Source organism: Neophocaena asiaeorientalis, unplaced genomic scaffold, assembly GCF_003031525.2.
Source record: "Neophocaena asiaeorientalis asiaeorientalis breed wild unplaced genomic scaffold, Neophocaena_asiaeorientalis_V1.1 scaffold831, whole genome shotgun sequence".
NCBI classification, from domain to species: Eukaryota; Metazoa; Chordata; class Mammalia; order Artiodactyla; family Phocoenidae; genus Neophocaena; species Neophocaena asiaeorientalis.
In genome coordinates, this window is record NW_020173033.1 from 81184 (window position 1) to 105467 (window position 24284).

Consider the following 24284-nt stretch of genomic DNA (forward strand, 5'->3'; position numbering starts at 1 on the left):
GCTGTATAGATATTCTGCAGGTTTACTTAAAGCCCCAGATCAGCTGACTTTAAGAAAAGGAGATTATCCCTAGAGGGCCTGACTCCATCAGGTGAGTCCTTAACAGGGATGGGACTCTTCTCGGTAAGAGAGGTTTAAAGCATGAAAGGCAGACTTCACTTATGTCTTTGAAGAAGGAAGGGGCCGTGTGGCAGGGAACATGGGTGGCCTCTAGATGCTGAGAGCGGCCTCGGCCGACAGCAAGCAAGGAAATGGGAACTTCGTCTACCTGGGCAAGGAACTGAGTCCTGCCAAAATCCTGTAAGTCAGAAAGAGGACCCTGAACACCAAATAAGAATGGAGCCTGGACAGCTCCTTGATTTTAACCTTGTCAGACCGCGAGCACGGTACCCACCGTGCTGTGCCCAGACTCTATTCCCACTAGGTTTATCCTCACTATTCAATTGTTAATAATCTTTACATAGCATGATGAGGGAACAGTCTATGGTTAATTTTCTGTCTGGGGGATAATTATTCTTACTCTACAACAGCAGTAGTAATGATGACAAAGATAACTAACAGTTATTCCTAGGTACCAGAAAATATTCTAAGATACACACACCTTTAATCTTCACAGTAACTCCATGAAGCAGATATTACTCAGATTTTGAGTCTCTTGAACCCAGAAATGGTGTCTAATGCTGCAGCTCTGTTTCTCTTTTGAGTGCTCTGTACCACAGGCTTTCTGTACTTTTAAAGGGTTTATGGAAAGGTTCTCTCCTTTTAGCAGGTTTAGACTTCCTGCTTGGTTGGAGTCTCATTTGAAAATAAAACCCCAGGAATTCTCTGACGGTCCAATGGTTAGGACTTGGTGCTCTCACTGCCAGGGGGTTCAATTACGGGTCGGGGAGCTAAGATCCTGCAAGCCGCGAGGCCCAAAAAAAAAAAAGAAAAAGAAAACCCCAACTTCCACAAAATCACAAAACTGCTTGTGTAACATCATTTACCATCTACCCAACAGTAGCTTGGGGTGTTACTATTCAACGCACAGTGAACCAATTATACACGTGCAAAATCACAGTCAAGCGAAACAGAATGGCAGGCTAGTGCATCAGGACTGTTGGGACATAGCACACAAGGTGGGGTGGGAGACGGTAAAGGTAGGAAGGTAGGAGCCGGGTCATAGAAGGATGCCAGGCTAGTGCATCAGGACTGTTGGGACATAGCACACAAGGTGGGGTGGGAGACGGTAAAGGTAGGAAGGTAGGAGCCGGGTCACAGAAGGATGCCGGGCTTTGTCCTGTAGACAGAAAATGATATCAAAGGTTTTTAAAAGTTAATGTCAGAGCGCTCTGGCAGCAGGGTGAAGACTGGATTTGACTGGGTTGATAAAGCAGGCATACCAATCAGAATGGACAGAGGTTTGTTAGGTAGCATTTGGAAGGCTTGATCATTGAATGTAACCTAAAGGGGAGGGAATAGCCAAGGGCGATTCTCATGTTTTAACTTGAGTGCTTTAGGTAGATGCTGTGGCCCCAAATGAGAAAAAAATATATAGAAAATGGGTCTGCAAAACTGACCCATTCATCTGTAAAATCATTTTTTTCATTATATCTCATTTTATACCTGAAAACCTGAGCTCAACAGACAGTAAACACCCCAGAGCAGGCACCAGAACTGGAGCCCAAGGCACCTGCTGCCTACTCTCGTGCTCCCTCCATTCATGTCAATGCCTCTGAATGCTTTGTATATTTTATGAACACATGAACAGAAATCATAGATTTTAAAACTAGGGAATTTCCCTTCCATATATTAACACACTAACAATTAGGGCACTCTTTTTACAAAATAGGCTTCAAATACTCACTTCAAATTCTTTCACAAAATAACGGGTTTCACCTTGGATAACTGGTCTGTGATCTAACAGCCTTGAATGAATTTCTCCGAGATCTGTAAAGACAAAATGAAATTCACAGTCAATCCACGCTAAGTGGCACAATCTCTAGCTTGTTTTACTCTTCCTGTTCCCATAAACGTATGAAGGTTAAAATCCAGTTCGGACTATGGATTATCCAGTCAGTAAATTGGTAAAGTACTTTTGAGAGCAATTTGGCAATATCTAATAAAGTTGAAGACGTATACCTAGCAATTTCATGCCCAAGTATGTGCCCTAGAAAAACTCTTAAACAAAGGAAAGAGAAATGCATGTTTACTACAGCATGAATATAATGTCAAAAAAAAGGGGGGATGACCTAACATACTCATAGGATGGATATTACAAATCAGTGAGTGAAAATGAATACAGCAGGGTTACATTTATTAACAAGGATAAATCCCATAAATAAAACGTTAAGCAAAAAAGCAACTTTCAGAAGGATAAAGCCATTTATATAAACTTTCAAAATATGCAAAATCACTTCCTGTTGGGACATACACAGAAACCATAAAGCTATAAAGAAATGCACGAGAACGATAAACACCAAATTCAAGACAGCGGTTACCTTAGAGGAGGGAGGGCCGTGCAATGAGAGCAAAGGGTACGATGGGGCTCTTCATGTGTGTTTATTAATATGGGTGGTGAGTGTTCATTGTAAGTCACTATAAGTCATAATTAAGGGAAAAAAAGTTCTGAATTTTAACTGTTTTTGGTGAGTCATCCCGGGGTATATTCTGCTCTCATACCACATACCATATTGTCCTGAAATTTCCTCTCTACTCCAGTGAGTATCTCAGAGACCAAATTGTTTGTATTATCATCCACAGAGGGTTAACATACATTTTTCTATATGACTGAGAAGCCATTACACTGATCTTGGGATATCTGCATCTGTGGCCTGATGTAATGGGAATTTACTTAGTCTTTGGAGAATTCAATTCTGTTCAGAAGTGGATAATCACCACTTCTGAAACCCTGACTGCGCTCCAGAACTTAAGATGTGGAGATGAGGGGAAAAAAGATTCTGAAACACACACGACCACAGAAATTAAGCTGGTTTTGTAATAACATTATAACAACAAAACAAACACGTTATAATAATTCAGAGTTGCAGGTATCCCAAGGATTACAAACAAATTCTCTCAGTTTAATAATGTAAAGTTAGCCACATATTTCCACATAAACTCAATCCTAGCCCTGCTACAGGCAAAGCACTCTTTTGTTGTTTAACAAGACAAAAGATACAATCCTTTGTTCTCCAAAGTGCATACTCTAACGTGGGAGTTAGACAATCTCTTCACACAAAAGACAGAAATAAGCACTTCAACAGACTATGAGACAAGAAAAAACACAGTAAACTGCAGATCTCTCATTATCTAATGAAGTTCTGGCCCTGAATTTGCAGACGTTTAATGTAGTATGTGGATCTCTTTGCCCATCATAAGGAACAATTTACTGCAGAGTCAATTTTTCTGGTAACACCCACATCGTCACCATTGTCACCTCACTGCTTCTCAAATCCATCCCTTCTGTTCCATCCTTGCTTGTCTTGGACTGTTTCAACAATGAGTCACACCCCTCTTCAACCCACTCCATGTACAGTCAATTCTGCTTATCTGCAGGACAGCAGGCCCTTTGTATTCTCTGATTCTGCAGTTACAAATTCACTTTATAAAGTAGGCAAGTTCACAAATGGGCATCCTGCAAGATGAGGATCCACTGTACCTGCCTGAGTGCTCTATTTAAAACACAGATCTAACCACATGACTCTTGTACTTATTGTTGTTCCATAACAATATGGAACATTCAACAAGAAGTCCAATCTCCTTAAAAGGCAAGAATTCTTCTTCGGTCTGATTCCCACGTGTAGTTTCCCAAACATGCCATGCTGACTCAGGCCTCCACACCTTTGCTCATACTCTTCCAAACTAAGTCCAAACTATCCCTGCCCTCTTTTCTCAGCTACTAACCCTTTATTCTTCAAGACTCAGGTCAGACACTCCATGCCCCACGAAGCTCCCCGTCTCCTAACAGCCAACCACAGCCCAGAAAACCTCAAAGACCTGGGGCCTAAGTATTGAAATCATTTATTTATATATTTCCCTTTCCCTAGACCCTGGCAATAAAACTCGACACGTATATTTTCACAATCGATAGTCTTCAAGTGAGATGAACTAAAAACAGATTTTCATACTGAAAATAGTAAATGGTTCCACAAAAAAAACCCAAGGAGGTTCTAGACATATTTTCAATTATAACTCAATTTTGAATTAACCTGAAAAACTTCCTTTGACTTACCTTCTTTTAAAGAAAGTACTACATCTGAAACTAATATATTGTAAATCAACCATATTTCAATTAGAACAAAAGTACTACATCAAAATCACAAACTTCTGTGCATCAAAGGACAAAATCAACAGAGTGAAAAGGCAACCCATGGAATCGGAGAAAATATATGCAAATCATGGCTGTAAAGTGGCTAATATCCAGAATAGAAAAAGATCTCCTATAATTCAACAACAACAAAACGCACTACCTGATTAAAAAATGGGCAAAGGACCTGAACAGACATTCCTCCAAATAAGATTTACAAACGTCTAGTAGGCACATAAAAAGATGTTCAACATCATTAACCTTAGGGAAATGCAAATCAAAACTACAAGTTACTGGGACTTCCCTGGTGGTCCAGTGGGTAAGACACCAAGCTCCCAGGGCAGGGGGCCCGGGTTCGATGCCTGGTCAGGGAACTAGATCCCATGTGCCGCAACTAAGACCTAGCACAGCCAAAATAAATATTAAAAAACAAAAACAAAACTACAAGATACCACCTCACACCCATTAGAAAGGCCACTACCAAAGAAACAGAAAATAACAAGTAATGTTTAGGTTTTGGAGAAACGGGAACACTTGTGAACTGTTGGTGAGAATGTAAAACGGTTCAGCCACTATGGAAAACAGCAGAGTGGCTGCTCACAAAGTTACAAACAGATTTATCATTTGATGCAGCAATTCAGCTGTGGGTATGTATCCGACACAACTGAAAGCAAGAACTTGATATTTGTACATCCATGCTCACAGGGCCAAAAATGGGAAGTAATCCAAGAGTCCATCCATGGGTGAATGTACACCCAAAATGTGGGGTGTGTGTGTGTGTGTGTGTGTGTGTGTGTGTGTGTGTATACAATGAAATATTTGAATCATATTCAGCTTTAAAAAGGAAGGAAATTCTGACACACGCACGATTTTACTTATATGAAGTACCTAAAGTAGCCACATTCAGAAACAGAAAGCAAAATGGTGGCTGCCAGGGGCTGGGGCGGGGGGAAAGGGGAGACTGGGGAGTCCGTGTTCAATGGGTACACAGCTTCAGTTTGGGAAGATGAAATAGTTATGGAGCTGGATGGTGGTGACGGTTTCACAACAACGTGAAACGTACCAATGCCACTGAATTGTACGCTAAAATATATTTAAGGGAAACTTTATATTCCATGTATTTTACCGTAATTAAAAAAAATTTAAGTAATAGTTCACTAAGATTGCACATTTAAACAATTATAATTAAGGCCTAACACCCATGCACTACGCCCACACTAACTAGATTTGAGACACCCTGAATTCTACACAAACCTGACAGATACGGTTAAAATGCAACAGGCATGAACACGAGGATGCCATTCCCTGGGCAGCGCTGAGGGGCGCCGGAATCCTACAAGGGCTTCAACACTACAAGACAGTAGGGCTGCCGGCTGAAGCGAGGGGTTAAGAGAGAACGGAGATGAGGCGGTGCGGTATTTAACTGGCAAAGATCTTCCTGCACGAAACAGCTGTTGAGAGCTTGGAGAATCAAACCAATTCAGGTTCTGTGAGAATCCGGGCTGTAGCTAGGTTGTAACCTTCGCCCAGCTCAAAGCAGACGGGACGAGTGGACATCGGTACACGTGTTGGGGGCCTTTCATGTTTTAAGATGCCTTCATGTTCTCTCGTTTCCACCCTGCACGACCCAGGAGCAGACAGGGTCAGAGCGAACGACCTAGGCACACACCTCCTAAGCGGCCTGCCTGGGTGCGCGGGCTCTTCCCGACTCCCAAGCTCAGGGCATCACACGTGGGTCGCGAGCCCGCGTCCACGGCAGCTCCACGCAGGGTCCCGGGCTGGGGGAGGGGAGAGGGCAGCCCGACGGCTCTCGGCTGCGGCTTCTACGAGGAAGCAGGAGGGGCTAGGGCGGTTTGCTGTTACTGGGAGGCACCTGGCGCGGGGAAACAGGCGCCAATGCGCAGACCCCTCCCCCACCCACCCACCTACCGCCCCACCGCAAACGCCAGGCCGCCCGGGAGCCGGGGGTCGACCTGGGGCTCGGCCCCGGGTCAGAGGACGCCGCCGGAGGTGGGGCTGCGCTGGGACCACCGGGCCGAGAACCCTAGTACTCCGTACCCTTGATAATGAGGTGGGCTGGCGAGCCCGCGGTCCCCAGCGAGTCCTTCTTCTTGCCGCCGCCGCCGCCGCCGCCGCCGCCCGAGGCGGCCTCACAAACCACGGGGGTCTCCGTCCCTCCGCCGCTCATCCCGGCCAGCTCCGCCCACCCGCGGCCGCGCTGCGCCTGCGCAAACCTACACAGTCAGGTTTCCCCGCGCGGGGTTTAGGCGTCATCAAAGGGCATCGGGGAAGCTGAGTCTACCCAGCGGCCGGTTCGTATAAAGCCACTATGGTGTGGCCAGGGATGTGAGCTTGAAGAAGCCGGTGCCGCCATGCTGGGTTAGGGCAGATGCTGCCGGAATAGGAAGGTGTCTGAAAGAGCTAAATTTATTCCTCCCTAAACCTGCTGGAATTTATCGTGGTTTAGAGAGGTTGGCGGAGAGGGGATCTAGTCATAGATGAATATGAATAATAGTGGTGTAAATACATTATCTATATTATTACCTGCCACCAGTATTTAATGGAGGTTGTTGACGTGCGTGCTTTGCCACATTTGCTCATCATGGCAACTGCGGGAAACAGTTTTGTCATTTCTTTCTAACAGAAGAAGAAACAGGATTAGAGATTAAGTAATTTTCCCAAAGCACTTCTCAGACTCATTCATGCCCATGTAAAGAGCAAAAACGTCTGTTCTTGGCATTTGTATTTACAAAATCTCAACCAGTTATAGGGGCTAAGATAAAATAAATGCATCTCATTATGGAAGGGACCATAATTTGCTAGGCTGCTTTGATTCGTAGCCCTGAAGAGACAAATCTGGTGCTGACAGATTTGCATCTAGTGCTACTGTTTGGTAAACTCCTTAGAATTGATCTTGTATTCTCAACAAGCTGTCATTCCCTTCCTGGCACAGGCCTTCCCCCATAGCCTCTCCTTTAGCTCCTCTCTGAAGTACCTAGATAATAGTAATTGATGCAATTTTCCTGAGGTGTTTCGAAGATGTGAACCCACCCCCACCAAATGGAAGATGTTAACTACTTGATGACTATGAGCATGTAGCCCCAGGCCTCCCGGAGCCTAAGGACTGATAAAGTTAACCCCTGTGACACCACCGTGTTCATCATCAGCCAATCAGAGTATTGTGCATGCTCTGATCGCGTATCCTGCAGACCCCTCCCCCCACCTTGCACTTGGCCTTTAAAAATGCTTTGCCGAAACCCTTCAGAGTGCAGGAGGCTTTTTAAGACATGAGCCACCTTGTCTCCTTGCATGGCCTTGCAATAAACCTTTCTCTGCTCCAAACGCCGACGTTTCGTCGGGCACATGAACTTGCGTTAATATTTGTGCCTGTTCAAACGACAGACGGTGCAACTTTTCAGTGACCCCTTCATCTCCTGTGTGTTCACCCAGCGGTTCTTTCTAAGAATCATCTCTTAATCACTCCCTTCTCCCTCCTCTCTTCCTGCACTGTCCTTACCCTCAAGGGTCTCAAGTCACCAACATTTACAGTCTAGGGCCTTGTATATGATAGGATGGAGTTAAGTGCAGCACATGTGTGGGACGCCTGGGGGCAGGAGGTGGCCAGGAACGACTTCCCAGAGGAGGTGTATTTTGTCTTCAGAACTGAAATGTTGTGTAAGTCATGCGGGGTGCGGTGAAGATGGAACTTGGGGTTTTCCAGCACAGGAATAACAAAGAGGCATAAAATAGATGAATTCATAAATAGAATGTGAACTTGGTTAATTGCATGTTATTGGGTCCGGCTTCTAACCTTTTATTTCCCTCGCTTTGGCATTAACCTCTAGAAAACGTATTTTTAAAGCCCCTCATTATCCTCCCCACTTCTAGGCACTTTTCGTATTCAAGTTTTCTTCTGCATCTGCCCGACTAAATCTTCTCTAAGCTTGGCTTCTTAGTTTCTTTGAACTACTGAAAAACCTGGGAAGACTTGATACTGAGCAGGACACTGTGGGGCTCCTGGGCACAAAATTCTGTGTCCCTCATTACTCGATTACAGAAAATAGGCTTCATTCAGCCTCCATGACCTTCCCAGAGTTCCAACTAGCAGGTTCAAACAGTTGCTAATTAGGGAAGGGCGGGGATGCGGAGACAAGGGAGGAACAGTGAAAAGAAACAGTAGTGTCAGAAGTTCCTTAATGGTCCAGTGGATAGGACTCAGTGCTTTCACTTCAGTGGCCTGGGGTTCAATCCCAGGTTCCCCTGGTCTGGGAACTAAGATCCTGCAAGCCACGCAGTGTGGCCAAAAAAAAAAAAAAAGTGCAGCCTTGGGGCAGGGATACATAACAATATCTTTTCAGACACTGAAACCCCTACAAGGTGGGAGAAATTAACCATAATAAGCACGGTGACCCCAGACCGGTTAGAACCAGAAGGTTGACGATGCTGACTCCCACTTACTTCCCCACCAACCAATCAGAAGAATGTCCACGAGCTGATCACGCCCTCTTTGAATCATTACTCTAAAACTTCTCACTATCCCCTCTGGATTGGGATACACAGTTCTGAGAGTAGGAGTCTGCTGTGGCCTCCTTTGCGTGGCGCCTCCTCTGCGTGGCAAAGCAATAAAGCTATTCTCTTCTACTTCACCCAAAACTCTGTCTCCAAGATTTAATTTGGTGTCGGGGTACAGAAGCCAGATTTGGCTTCAGGCTCCCTCTAGTACAGTGAGATTGATAGTTCTCCCACATTAACATGGCTGTTAAAGTTACAGATTCCGGGTTCTGCCTCCCCAGATTCTGTTTCAGTAGCTCTGAGGTGGCTGCTACCTCCCCGTACCCAATTGCGAGTTGATTATGATATAAGAATTCTGTAAGGAATGGCACCAAAAACGGAGGAGAGCTTAAACAAGCTTTATTTGGGACGCTCCAGGGCGAGGTTCACTGGTCCGAGAGAAAGGGGCCAGAGAAGTCGCGCCCGGGTGCGGGCGCTAACAAAATGTATAGGGGTGGATGCAACGGACGTCTTGCTGTGTGAAGCAGCCCTTTTTTGGTAATCTCCCGGGTGTTGTGGCAATGTCAGGTGTCGGTTGCATCAGCCTCAGAGCCGTTGGTTCCGCCCCTCCGGGAGCGGGAAGACCGGGGCCGAGTGGTGTGGCAATGTCAGGTGTCGGTTGCATCAGCCACTTTGGCGGGGGTTCCTTCTGGCTCCCTGGGCCCTTCCCCGGACCTGCCGGCCTTACAAATTCCAGGTGCAGTAGTTAAGACTTTGGAATCAGACAGAACTGGGTTCAAATTCTGACTGTGCCACTTGCCTGATGTTCCTTTTCTACAGAATAGCAATAAGATATCCATATTATAAAGTTGCGATGGTTAAAGAAGTTAATACCTGTAAAGTACTTAGAACAGTGCTTGGCACAGCAAATGCTCAATAAATACTATTTCAATAACCTCTATCTCCTGTTAAAGCCCTGTATAATCTCTTTCTCCCAATTCACCTTTATTTGCCACCACTATAATGTCTTGCACGTGTTTGGCGCTTTACAATTTATAAAATGTCATCACACATAACATACCATCTTCTCATTATTCTAGTTAGGATAAATATTAAAATACCCATTTTCAGATACAGAAGCTAAGGATCAGAGAATGTGGGAGAGTCTCTAAGATGGCTGCGATGTTTCCTCCCTTCCTGCCCATCAAGAGACGGAGTTTGTTTCCCCTCCCCTGGAGTCTGAACTGACCTTGTGACTTGCTTTGATGGGTAGAACATGGTGGGCCTTAAGTCACCTGGCAGCTTCTGCTTTTGCTCCTGTCAGGAAGTCTAGGCTGTCCTGCTGGGGAGAGGCCGTGTTGTGGAGAAGCACGGGAAGATGAGACATCCCCTGTAGAGAGAGGCTTTATAGGTGAGAACGGAGGCCCCCTAGCAGCCAAGTGTGAGGGAGGCCTTCTTGGGTCTTCCAGCCCAGCCATCAGCCAGCTGAATGCAGTCCCATGAACTGCAGTGGAGTGGATACCACCACATGAAGCCAGAAAACTGCTTAATCAACCCACAGTGTTATGGAAACAGGAGGGAAGGGGGCAGGGCACAACCTCTAAAAGAATGACATAGGGCTTCCCTGGTGGCGCAGTGGTTGAGAGCTCGCCTGCCGATGCAGGAGAGATGGGTTCCTGCCTCGGTCCGGGAAGATCCCATATGCCGCGGAGCGGCTGGACCCGTGAGCCATGGCCGCTGAGCCTGCGCGTCCGGAGCCTGTGCTCCGCAACGGGAGAGGCCACAACAGTGAGAGGACCGCGTACCGCAAAAAGAAAAAAAAAAAAGAATGACATAGCCACTGAGGATATGACAAAAACTGGCTAGAAACCATTAGGTCAAAGACGGCGGAAGATTCGACTTCCAGGGGACTTTGAGTCTCATTATACGCTCATTGTAATACATCAGGTAAATGACACACGCACCAGCGCCAGGACAGTTCTGAGGCTGACTATAAAAGGCCAAAAAGTGGGCGGTGGCCCAAGTCCTGGAAATCCCCGCCCCTTCCCCCAAATAGTTGGAATAATCCTCCCACTCATTAGCCTATGAAATTACCCAGCCCATAAAAACTAACCACCCCATATTTTGGGGCCTCTCGCCTTCTGAGATGCCCCACACTGTGTGTGAAATGTGTTTCTCCCAGGGCCACTCTAGCCGTTTGAGACAGCCCGCATTCTATGGAATGTGTATCTCCCTAAATAAATTCATTTCTTACCTATCACTTTGTCTCTCACTGAATTCTTTCTATGCTGAGACATAAAGAACCTGAGCTTCATTAAGTCCTGAGACCAGGTGTGTGATTTCAATTAAAAGACAGTGGGTTCCATGTCCCCATCTGAATTGTGCAGTTTCACTATGAGAAATAATAAATTTTTGTTGTTTTAATCCACTAAGGTAGGTGTGTGTGTGTAAATTATGCCCACCTCTTATAGAAAGGATTTCACATGGCTTACAATGATCTGTAAATGTACTCCCACAACGTGGTACCATAGTTATCAAATAGCAGAACCATGGTCAGAGCCCTGGTCTATGGACTTCAAGGCTGGTGCATTCTAAAACAGCAGAGCTCCATCAGCTGGGGGTGGGGTGGGGTGGCGATGTGGTCTCTCCACTGTGTCATGACTGTGCCAGACATTATTTCTGCCTCTTTCTTTTTTTTTTTTTGCGGTACGCGGGCCTCTCACCGTTGTGGCCTCTCCCGTTGCGGAGCACAGGCTCCGGACGCGCAGGCTCAGCGGCCATGGCTCACGGGTCCAGCCGCTCCGCGGCATGTGGGATCTTCCCGGACCGGGGCACGAACCCTTGTCCCCTGCATCGGCAGGCGGACTTTCAATCACTGCGCCACCAGGGAAGCCCCGCCTCTTTCTTTTTAGACACCCCCTTCCTGGAATGTTTTCCTTGCCCCTTCTGCCTGTTCAATGAATTGAATCTACTTTATTTTTGTTGTATAATAAAGAACTTGGCTGATCCTTATCCCTGGTTCCTGGAAGATAACCTCTAAATCCTTGGAATTTCCCAAGTTAGGGGAGTGGCTTTGTTATTCTTGGTGGGCCGGAGGTTATGCTAAAGCGCTCACTCACGTGGGTCCCTGGATGGTTCCAGGATGGGGGCTGGCCATACATGAAAGACCACCACGTGATTAAAGGGTTGAGGCTTTGAGCCATGAAATATCAGCTTGACTTCTGGCGAGGAGAGCGGGCTGGGGATTGAGTTCAGTCATTCAGGCAATGATACATCAACCATGTCTTCACAGTGCAACCCCAGTAAAAACCTTCCGGACAGCCCGGGTGACCTTCCTGGTTGGTAGCCGTACTTTAATGTGCCGAGAGGGTGAGGCAAACTGAGGACCCAGAAGCTTAGCGTTTGGGACCCTCCCAGACCTCACCCTATGCATCTATTCATTTGGCTGGTCTTGATTTGTATCATTTTCAATAAAATTGTAATCATAAGCACAGCACCTTCCTTAGTTCTGTGAGTCATTCTAGTGAATTACTGAACCTGAAAGGGTAAAGTGAGACCTCCTGACATTTGTAGACAGCTGGCCAGAAGCTCAGGTGGCCTGGGAACCGCCAGAGCTGTGGAGTCTTCTGGAGTCTGTGAGGTCTGGGCTAACTCTGGGAGTCAGTGTCAGAACTTGCTGCGACTGAACAAACACTTACATGGCACTTAGGACAGGCCAGCTAATGTTGTAAGTGCTCTGCACGTGCTGACCCAGTTAGGGCTCACGGCAGTCCTCTGGAGTTGGTAGCATTATTATTATCCTCATTTGACAGGTGAAGAGGCTGAAGCATAGAGGGGCTAAATGCCCAGCTGGTTTGGCGCAGAAACAACCTGGTCCCTGCGTACGTGTTTAAGTGTAGGTGGTGGATAAAGAGAAAGTAGGGGAGGGTGATCTGGAGAGAAGGAAGAGGGAAGCCATTCTACCTCTAACTGGCCTTTTCGTTTCCTCATTCAAACACGTTTAACAAATATGGATTGAGCACTTTCCGTGTGCCAAGCGCAGTGCTAAGGGCTGGGATATAGCGCTGACCCAGCCTTTTCCTCCCCTCACGGAGGCGACATCTACCAGAGGGGACAATATTAAAACCCTACGCAATGACTTTCCTGCAATTCTGTTGCTTACAGCCTGTAGATACACGTTCCAGCTGTTTGATTGTTTTCTTCCTCCCAGTACTGCGCTGCGTTGTTCTCTGGGATGGTCAGGTCCAGAGTACACCTCTGTTTCTTCCTCCTCTTTTACACAAATCTTTCAACTGCAGCTCAGACAGCAAAGAGCAACTGAAAGAAAAGTTCCAGTGGCAGAGCCCTCCTGACAGATACCTTGGGCTGGGGTCTGGGCTGCTCTGTGTCCTTGCTCTTTGACCCGTGGAATCTCCCTGAAGGGCTTGTGTTATCTCTAGTTGCCTCTGGATTGATAAGACGTTTCCTGTATTATTTAAATAAAACTTTTATTGAGATAATTGTAGATCCTCATACAGTTGTAAGACATAATACAGAGATTCGTCATAGACTTTGCCTGATTTCCCTCCACTGGTAACACTGTAAATGTGGATCATAACCAAGATATTGACATTGATACAATTCATCCATCTTATTTAGATTCCCCTAGTTTTACCTGTACTCACTGTGTGTGTGTATTATGTCCTGTATAATTTTATCACATGTGTAGGTCTATGTACCTGTCAGCACAGTCAAGATACTGCACAGCTCCAGAGCCATAAAGATCCCCCTTGGCACCTTTTTGTAACCACACCTACCTTCCTCCCTGCCCTACGCCATCCCCTGGCAATGTATGATGTACCCTCCATTTCTAAATCGTTGTCATTTCAAAAACATCACCTAAATGGGATCATACACAAAGCACTTCCCCTGTTTTAAGAGTAGCTCTTCTCCCCTGCACAGCGCTCTGTGCTTGATCCTTTTTCAGAGACTCTCAGTATCAGACACTTCTAAACCATGGACTGGTAAAGGGATTTTGCCAATTGTTGTGCCTCTTGAGAGTTAAGGCATCTAAAACATGGAAATAATCCTAATTTAGAAGAAGTAAATTTCTGACTTCAGGGTAAATTATTTGCTAACTCCTTATTGAACCTTATAAAAGTTAGAAAATAAAAATAAAATGTGTATTTAATTACATGCCTCTTGAGAACAACATTAAAACTCATTTCTTAGTATAAGCCCATGAAGGATGAGCATAGCTGCGGGAGTGCGCTCCTAAATTCATTTTGCTTTTTATCAAATCCACTTCATGAGATTTCCTCTGCATATTTTCTATTGGCGTTACTGTTTATCCTTTTTTGTCTAACCTATTTTTTTTTTTTTTTTGCGGTACGCGGGCCTCTCACTGTTGTGGCCTCTCCCGTTGCGGAGCACAGGCTCCGGACGCACAGGCTCAGCGGCCATGGCTCACGGGCCCAGCCGCTCCGCGGCATGTGGGATCTTCCCGGACCAGGGCACGAACCCGTGTCCCCTGCATCGGCAGGCGGACTCTCAACCACTGCCCCACCAGGGAAGCCCTGTCTAACCTATTTTTGAAGTGGGTTAAAAAATTAAACATGGAAGAAACTGATGAAAATAAAGGAGGGGAAAAGATTAGACAGTCTTTTGGGGTAAAATACTCAATATTACTGTGTGTTAATCATATGAAGTTTTGGAAATGCCTCTGGCATGCTAAGCCCAGAGGCTGTGTGGTATGAAATAACGCACTGGGTATTGGCATTGGCAGAGACTAGGCAACGACTTTACAGTCCTGGACTGATCCTTCTTGGACTGAATCCTGCTTGATGCTTCTTAGAGCTGCTTCCAGTGTAGCTCCATCACTTGGAGAACATGCAGTGCTTTCCCGCGAGAGCTGCTACAGAGAGAAACTCCTGGGACAGAGCCAACCAATCAGAACTCAGGATGCTCCATCACCAGGCTAGGCCCACCTCCAGAAAATTGGACTTAGCTATGCAAAAAGACAGGAGCAAGAGTTTTTGGATGAGTGCAGCTGCTCTGTCTGATTGTCACCCAAGCTTTGGACAGGTGTAGTATAACGGTTCTCATGGTGGGGTCACCACACCACACCTCTTGAATCAGAAACTCCAGCGGGGACCCAGCAATCTGTGTTTTGAGAAGCCTCAGGTGATTACCACTCATGCTCAAGTCTGAGAACCACTGCTTTCATGTAATGTCTGTCACACATGCCTCAAACTTCAGACAATGACAGTCAGCTCTACATTTCTTTCATCTAAGTCTCAGGGATCAAGTCAAGTGCCGAACAGTCAGGAACTGGTAAGGTCAACCAGAGGGTTAAGCATTTCTAAGGGTTTTTAAGATAAGGGTGTGTGTGTATCTGTGTGTGTGTGTGTGTTGCAGGAGATTGGGAAAACTGGGGCAGTGGAGGAAGGATAACCCACGTTGCGTGAACAGACTAGTTCATGGACTGCACTGAAGAAACTCTGGAATTTGTAATCAGATGGCTGGAAGTTTGTGGTCTTGGTCAAAGCAGGCCTGGGGCCCTGCTGTGTAGAGCGATGCTTTGTCAGGTTAGTCGTGTGGCTACTGTATTTCAAGCTTAACTTGGACAGACAGGCCTGCCAGGCACAAATTTCTCAAGCAGATGATGTTCGGGAAGGCAAAAATTATCCATGGCAAGACCGCGAGGACAGATGACCCTTAGCAGAAATGGCAAGCCAAGTCCGCAGGATCTCTAATACAACTGGCTAGCCCTAGGGACCCAGCCTCTCTGAAGTGGAACAGACAGCACAGATGAGCCATCAAATAAACTCGCCAGGCTGGAAGACGTGTGACGCTTTCATTCTCCCCACAAAGAAACGAAAGTTTAAAAGATGAAAATATTCCTAAAGGAATCACGATAATGGAAGAAGAAACCCTTGAGACATAATAGCAAAAATGACCAGCATCTCAAATTCTCCTGACTTCCTGTCTCCCTTCTTTTGGCCTCTCTCGTAAGTGAAAGATGAGTTTTACTAGATAAGGTAGCAGTTGGAATTAGTTTTATTCATCGGTGGCAGGGAGAATAAAGGAAGAGCCTTCAGGAATATGGGCTCCAGCAACAAGTAATCATTATTACAAAATCAAATTCCCCATCTCATCTCTGATATGCCTGTATGTAACCCTAGAGCTGGGCTTCAGTGTTATAAATCCAGCATACAAGACATGGAGCAGATAGGGCCCCTTGTGTATCGAAAAGCTCTGGCCAGCAAGAGCGATATACGATAGCAAATTTCTCCCCACTGCTTTTTCAATAAAATTCACCCAGAGCTCCAGGAAGAGTTGGGAATGTAATTCAGCTTCAATAAATCGAGACTAAAATGAAGATGGCCAGATATGTAGCAGCCTACTCGGGTGTATGGAGAATTTCAAATTTAGTGCCCTGGTAATGGGTAGAAGCAGGTTATCTCATTATGGAGAGAAAGAAGAAATATTGCTCTCTGGAGCTAAGAAGCTAAATGCTCGAATCCACAAAACCACCACATCTCTGCCAAAGCTAGGTTAATAGTAAAGTTTGTGTAACATCTGACTTTTTTTTTTTTAAAGGAATGAAGTGAAATGATAGGAAAAAACATACATAAATGAAAAAGCTGTACTTCACAATCATTCTAATTTGACTCCTCGTCAAGAGTTGTGTATTTTATCTCTCGGTGTGATGTACGTGTACCTGATTGCAATAGAGTTCTATTCTTTCCTAACAATATCTCTGCTTAAATTTTTATCAACACGTCTTGAAGCTATGCTGGAAGGACTTTTAGCAGGGCTCTCACACGATGCACCAGCAGCGGGTGATCTGCCCATTCTCTCCACTCCTACCTTCCTACCCTGGTCCCTGCGGTAAACCTAATGTGCCCATTACAGACTGTGGTAACTACGGATTCAGGTTTAACTTGGGGGAGCCAATGGGGAACCTATATGCTTAACAGGGAGTAAAAATGAGCTTGCCCACACATCTGTTAAAAACCTCCATGCAGTAATGTTATGCTGATTCTGGATGGGGATGGAGGAGAGTTTAAGTTAGGTCACTTTTTTTACCATCTTGTGACGGAACTCCACAAATCACTTTGTGACATCTTGGATGCTTTGGGTATAAGAGGGCCAAAAGACAAACGGCCTTTTTTTTTTTTTTTTTAAATATTTATTTATTTGGCTGTGCTGGGTTTTAGTTGCAGCACGCATGCGGGACCTAGTTCCCTGACCAGGGATCGAACCCACACCCCCTGCACTGGAAGTGTGTAGTCTTAACCACTGGGCCACCAGGGAAGTCCCACAAATGGCCTTTTGATACTGCTTCCAGTTCTATTATTTCTATTTGGTTTGTTTACTTATCGATTTTTATTTTGGGGGCAGCGCCGTGGCTTGTGCGATCTTAGTTCCCCAACCAGGGATTGAACCCAGGCCTTCCACTGCAGTGTCTTAACCACTGGACCCTGGGGAATTCCCCTCTATTTGGTTTAAAACCATTATTTATTGTAATTAGTGGAAAATTTGTGGATCCTCGACTGAAGAATGATCCTTCCCTTCTTGGAATTTTTTACCTGTTCTTGAAAGTTGCACAGGGCGTAGGGAGACAGGGCCCGTACCTAGTCACAGCCGTCAAATCAAACCCCAGTGTGTAAAATGGTGACGGGTGATGTCCTCCAATTCTGCAGTTGTACAGTTCCCATTCACTCCAGCCGTGGTCTAACTGGGTGGTCAGCATGTGGGTTAGTCTCTGCCTCTGCCCTACCTCCAAAAGTAACATGAGATAATGTGAAGGTTGTAAAGTGTCTGGTACACAGCCCAGACACAGTAGACACTCAGTAAATGGTATCTGATTATTTTTATTTACTTTCAAAGAATGCTGAGCAGCTGGTTGCCTTCCCAAGGATGCTTTACCTGCTGTTTCAGGAATCTGTTTATAGACCATTGGATTGGAAACCCTATGAGGGCAAGTGTGTACCTGGTGTTGTCCACAGGGCCTAGTCGACTGTCGACACACAGTAGGTGCTAAAGAAATATTTGAGGGCTATTTTTTGAAAAATTGAAGTGTAGTTGATTTACTATGTTGTGTTAGATTCTGGTGTACAACAAAGTGATTCAGTTATACATATACATATATTCTTTTAAATTATAGGTTATTACAAGACATTGAATGTAGAGGGATTATTAAATTTATAATTTAAAAAAAATTATTTTAGTTTTGGCTGTATTGGGTCTTTGTTGCTGTGCGTGGGCTTTCTCTAGTTGTAGCGAGTGGGTTTCTCACTGCAGTGGCTTCTCTTGTTGCAGAGCTCGGGCTCTAGGTGTGCGGGCTCCAGTAGCTGTGGCACACGGGCCTAGCTGCTCCGCGGCACGTGGGATATTCCCAGACCAGGGCTCAAACCCGTGTCCCCTGCATTGGCAGGTGGATTCCTAACCACTGCGCCACCAGGGAAGCCCTAGAGGGATTACTGAATGATGAGTGCTCTAGGCTTCTGGGAATTACAGAAAGGAAATGGTGAAAAGGGGCATCTGCTTTTCAGAAGAAACGGCATACACTTTATTTTAGAGGAGTTTCGTTGATCTTTTAGGGAAAAAAAAAAAGAAAAAGAAAAATAGTATGCTCCCTTCTTTCAATGGCTTGAAAGATGTGAGGACCAGAGATTTTTAAGCTGGTGAGTAATACAATGGATTCATGTTTTACCAAAATCACAAGATGGGTACTTCCCTGGCGGTCCAGTGGGTAAGACTCCGTGCTCCCAATGCAGAGGGCCCGGGTTCAATCCGTGATCAGGGAACTAGATCCTGCATGCTGCAACTAAGACTGGCGCAGCCAAAGTAAATAAACAACTAAATATTAAAACAAGATGCTCTGCCTAGTTATCTGATCTTGTTGAGCAGGTGCCTCAGAGATGGCCGGTGGGAAGAGGTTTATGGATTAGTTAAGAATTTGACTTTACAAAATTGTGGGTTATGATTCTACAATCTTCCATAGCAGTTTGTCCTTCACTGATCACTTTCTGTGTGCCAGGCACTGTGCTAGGTAATTTTTATACCTTCTTATTGCAAATTAAATGAGATCAGTCATCTTCACCTCTGTTTCATAAGAGGAATTTCACATGCAGTGACTTATCCAAGGTCTCGTAATTAATATACGGTAAGGCTAATGTATTTGACTCAGAAAGAAAGAAAGAGAGAGAGAGAGAGAGAGAGAGAGGGAGGGAGGGAGAGCGAGCGAGATAGGAAGGAAGGAAGGAAGCAAGCAAGCAAGCAAGCAAGCTGCTTTAGGACTTCCTTTGCGGTCCAGTGGTTAAGACTCTGCGCTTCCAATGCAGGGGCGTGGGTTGGATCCCTGGTTGGGGAACTAAGATCCCACATGCCACGTGGTGCAGCCAAAAACAACAGCAAAAGCCTGCTTTATTAAGCTATAATTCACATATCACAAAATTTACCCATTTAAGGTGTACGAGTCAGGCATTTTTAGAATTTTAGAATTGTGGAAACATCTAATTTATTCTCAAAGTTATGTACACTTTTGTTTTATCCAATGCCTAGGGCAGCTTTTTTTAAGGTTGGCAAAAACGAATTTCACAAGTTGGTTAAGCAGAAGTTGCCAGGCACACTGGTGCTTACAGACTGAGTTTGAGCCAGACACTCGACTGAATCCCAACTCCTGGATACTGGCTGTGACCCAGGGAAGTTCCTTAACCAATCTGTGCCTCAGTTTCATTATCTGGCAAAAGGGGATAAGAATTAAAGGAGTGAATTCACTTAAAACACTTAAGAGTGGTGCCGAACACATACTCAAGAAGTGTTAGCTGTTAGCGCTGTTATTAAAAGTGCATTAACAGATCCTCATAACTCAGTATTGCAGGATCCTAAAATATCTTGTGAACCTTGAATAACCGTGATCAGTGAAAAGTATTTATTCTATGGTATTCGAATTCTTTGCAAACTGATGATCCATGGAATGTCAACAATTTACTCACAAAAATTATTTTACAACTGGATTATTTAGCATTCAGAAAGTATCTTCCCACTTAAACACTACTTACCGTGATAGAGATAGCTAGCTGCCTACCTAGCTGTATCCTTTCTTCCTTCTTCCTCGTTCATAAGCACAAGTTTTGTTCTGGCTGGCAATGTGTGTGCTAAAAGACTCCACTTCTGGCCTTTCTCCCAGCTGGGATGGACAAAGACATGTAAATAGATTTTGCTGAATAGGGATTCCCGGAAAGATCCTTCAAGTGGAAAGCAGCTAGATGCCTAATGCCAACTGTGGACTGTCTTCTTTCACATAAGAAACAACCCAGTTTAATGTTACGTGGTTTTTCTGCTATACACCTGTACCTAATTGCAATTCACACACTTTTCTTGGTTAGTTCAAAATGCACTTAATACTACATTCTTTCAACACACATCGAGCATTTACTGTTATGTGTCAGTTATTGTTTGGACAGCTGAGAAAAGACAGTCTCTGCTCCCAAGGAATTAAACATCTGGTGGAAGAGACTAGTGATCAAAAATAGCACAATGACGTCAGTGCCAGATGGGAGGCAGGGGGAGGTGGGTTGGTCAGTGTGGACTTGACTTCCAGGACACGACAAAGTTGAATACTGAGAGGTCATCAAGTGAGAAAGGGCATTTCAGGTAGAGAAGTACCTGATGGAAATGACCCAGGACGCCCCGCAGCCTTTCTAAGGGGAAATGAACTGTTTCGATTTAGACGCTGAGAACATCTAACCTTATCTAACCTTTGCCTACGGGAGCCAGGATTTTCTCTTTCTGCCACCCCTGCATCTTCCAAGATCATCCTGGCACGTAGTAGGTGATAACCTATTGAAGCAATGATATGCTCTGCAATGAAGAACTGACTAGCAGATATAAGATTCACAAGGGGGACTTCCCTGGTGGTCCAGTGGTTAGGACATGGCGCTTTCACTGCCGGGGGCCCGGATTCAATCCCTGGTCAGGGAACTAAGATCCGGCAAGCCATGGGGCGTGGCCAAAAAAAAAAAAGACTCACAATGTGGAAGTGGGAAGAGGATACATTTGGCAAAGAGGTATCCGGTATCCTCTGTCCCCCGCTTCCTCACAGCTGACTACACTGAAGGAAAAGAGTGAAATGGCTGGGACGGGAGGACTGGCTAGCCCATCTCTTGCCTATCCTGTCTATCCTGCTTACCTCCCTGGTCCAGGGGAGACCAGAGAAGTGTTAAGGGAAGGAGTAATTTGCAGCAGTGGACTTTAAGGTGGAAGCCTTACAGCAGACCCAGCTGGGGCAGCGGCATGCATGAGAAGTCAGACTGGGCCTGCCTCTGTGGCACATGTACTAACTCCCAAGGGGAACTTGAGCCCTTTAGTCTCTGAACATGCGAATACAAGTCCAGAGTTTCTAATATAAAGGCTACTTTGTAAAAATTAAAAATGCTCCCAATAGCAATGAATTGTGAAATCCAATCCTGTAAAAATTGTCTTGATCTATTACAATATACTCAATACTCTTGGCCTATTAAATCTCGACTCAGTAACGTGAAGAACAAAAGCGGGAGTAGGGGGCCTCTTACAAAGAGAAAGCTTTACTGACAGCCATGGGCTGTATGTTAGGCCTTTTCACGTATGTTTGTCTCCACAAATCCTCAACGTTTAGAGTTATCTTTACTTTTACATTTTATTTTTATGTTTAGAGATTAAGAAAATATAGTTAACTGATTTGTTTTAGGTCATGCATTCAGCTAGTATGTGATCAAGGCAGGACTGGGCCGAAGGGATGGACACTTCCCAAGTCTCTGCTCTTTGCACTTGAGCTCTGAACTGTACTCTACTGAGACTGAGAGTCAGCACCAAAATGTTGCACACCTTTAACAGTGAAGTGCTCAAAGACAATTTTTCCTATTATTTGTAAATATAAGCTCTTTAGCGCCCAATCATTGATTATTTATTTACTCAGCCACTAAGAGTTATAAACTGTATAGGTTTGTTTTAATACAGTATGAGTCTTCGTGCTTTACACAGAATGTCAACAGCAGCCTTTCTATGTTGGTTTTTAGTTTAGAAAAATCTAGTAGTTACCAAGTCCGAAATGAGTGGGATAGTGGGAATTTCCCATTGCTTTTTAGCTACTGCATATTCCAATGAGCCCAAAGACAACAAAAGAACCATGAATTCGAGGGAATGTGTTTTATTCCACTTCCCTCTAGGGCAGTGCAGTAGTTCCACCTCAATGAATACCGACAACAGGAAAGAAACAAACAAAAAAATGACTTTTTCAATTTTTCAACCACGTTTACTGGCTTACATAAATATTTGAAAACAAATCCATCTGTCTTCCCTTTTTTGTCTCCTTGGCACAATTTACCCTAGTTCTTAAAAAGCAAACTACTATAAATATTCAGAAGGGGAAGATTAATTTATAAGATGAAAGAGGTCAATAAATAGCCAAATATGTCAACCATCGGAATGACTATTTTTTTTAAGATTAAGCCACTGATTTGCAACTTTTATTAAAATAAATTTCATCTCTAAAAATAAGATAATTGATACCTTGATCTCAACTCAAGTTTTGATAGCACTTGAAGTTTTACATTAAAAAAACTGCAAAATTTCAACTAAAGAACAAATAAAATGTTGGGACACAAGTTTATACTTTAAAAATTCTACCAACTTCAATGAATAAAGAATGGCTGCCTATCAATTCATGTCAGTCCTCTGGTCCAGAATACACTTTCCATTTAAAATATCTTAATCACTCTTCTGTACAGCGCAGATGGCTTCTAGTGGGAATTAGTATACAGTCTGTTCTTGATGAAGACAACACTAGACAGATGCTGCCTGATGCCTGGATAATGCTGAATGTGACAAAACCAGCGAGACACGTTAAGATATTTCTCCTTTTCTTGAACTGTCAGGTCAACCTAAGTAGAGATTAAAAACACACACACAACACAGACATTACATAAGTGCAACTATTAATACCATTTGAGTAGGAGATAGAAATTGGGGGGAAAAAAACCCCCACAGTTCTCAAAGCCAACATATTCAGATAGGAGTGAACCGTTTCAGCCACTTGGACGAGCCCACCATTTGTTTAATGATTTCATGTTCAGTTCAAAACCAGATGTGCTTAGGGGCGAAATCTGAAGTTTTCAACAAATGAAAAATTTACATTAACACAGGATCTGGAGGACTAAAGTTTGTTTTTTTACTTTATTGTAAAGGAAAATAGAAGAAAGGAAGAGAATAGCTTCCGAGAGACTAAGACATGGTTCTTTCTCCAATATTTTTCGCAAACCTAAAATAAGAAAGGTTTATTGGCATCTAACATACTTAACAAGGGAATACAATGTAAACTCAAATAAATAAATATATATATATATATATTTGTAGATGGCTGGTGTATATGTATGTGTAGACAACTGCTTCTTTCTACTAAACTCTGGGGAAAATTTTACTGAAGAAGACACTGACTCATTTAATGTTAGGGGGTTACTGCTTAATACAAGAAGGAAGGGCTGTTTCTGGGGTGTATGTCTCAGATGAACAACAGACCTTCTGAATTCTGTTTGCAATAAAGCTGCACTCAATCTTTAGAGGATGTAGCAGTTCACAGAATTTACTGTCAAGCTACAAGGATGCCCAGAGATTTGGTTAGGGAAAGATGCAATCAAAACAGTGGGTGCCTATCATTTCACTGGGCTCAGATCCCAAAGTAGGTGACTTGAAGCCTTTTCTTTGAGCCAAATCTTGGATTAGAATCATGAAGAGGTGTCAGGTAAGGAGAAGCCAGTAGGACGGCCACGGACCAGGTAAGATTAGTGTAGTTCCTTCTCCCGTTGTTAATTCATTTGTTTAACATATTGCAAGTCTCCATAAAACTGACAAGGAATGTTCACGCACACCAAAAATCTCAGTCACCCTCACGTACTTCAAACCCATTGGCCGTCTGCTTGTTGGAAGGCACTTTTAGCGATGGATGCCCGATGGCTGTTCAGAATTTAGCATATACTTGTGCCTACAGGCAGACACTCTGCTAAGTCACCAGGTCAACAACACTGAAGGACAAATCACTCTGGTATCTAATAATTATTAAAGAATGTAAAATATTATTAGCAATAAAATTAAAAGGTAGACATATAGCATTTTCTCAATAAATGTTTAATTGAACTTGTATTTTCATTTCACATTTACTATAATGCAGTCTAAAAAGAGAAGTGATAGAAGTCATCCTGCCTTCCTTTTTTCCTTTATGACATTAGGATACAACTGTATCAACATCTGATCTGTTAACATCTTTGGTGTCAAATGTCTATCTCTGTTGGACCAGTTTACTAGCAGGGGGGTCTCACTGCTACTGTTATGTAAAATTTAAGTTTCTGGTCTAAATCCTACACGGCAAATTACAAAAATATACTCATCTTGTTTAAGGGGGTGGAGGGTTGCATCCAGTTATCAGAAACATGTGACTATAACTGTTCACCTACAACATAGTTAGGCCATGGCAAGCAGATTA

At 44.2% G+C, this 24284-nt stretch overlaps 2 protein-coding genes across 7 annotated transcripts in view; both read right to left on the bottom strand.

Annotated features, from left to right (window-relative positions):
• Positions 1–6484, bottom strand: part of BLOC1S5 (biogenesis of lysosomal organelles complex 1 subunit 5) — a 38879-nt gene extending 32395 nt beyond the window's left edge. Inside the window, exons 1-2 of the mRNA XM_024742483.1 lie at positions 6347–6484; positions 1847–1929 (exon numbers count right to left, since the gene is read on the bottom strand). Of these exons, the coding sequence (XP_024598251.1) occupies positions 1847–1929; positions 6347–6476 (213 nt within the window). The 5' untranslated portion in view covers positions 6477–6484. The remainder of the gene's footprint in view (positions 1–1846; positions 1930–6346) is intronic.
• A 2708-nt stretch (positions 6485–9192) lies between these two features.
• EEF1E1 (eukaryotic translation elongation factor 1 epsilon 1) overlaps positions 9193–24284 on the bottom strand; it is a 28778-nt gene continuing 13686 nt past the window's right edge. Inside the window, exons 4-5 of one of the 6 annotated variants that reach the window (XM_024742480.1) lie at positions 10029–10169; positions 9193–9522 (exon numbers count right to left, since the gene is read on the bottom strand). In XM_024742480.1, coding sequence (XP_024598248.1) covers positions 10071–10169 — 99 coding nt within the window. In that variant the 3' untranslated portion in view covers positions 9193–9522; positions 10029–10070. Of the gene's footprint in view, positions 9614–10028; positions 10170–11670; positions 13245–22047; positions 22690–24284 lie in introns of those variants that run through there. The other 5 variants (XM_024742479.1, XR_003002922.1, XR_003002921.1 and 2 more) reach the window with 5 other exon arrangements.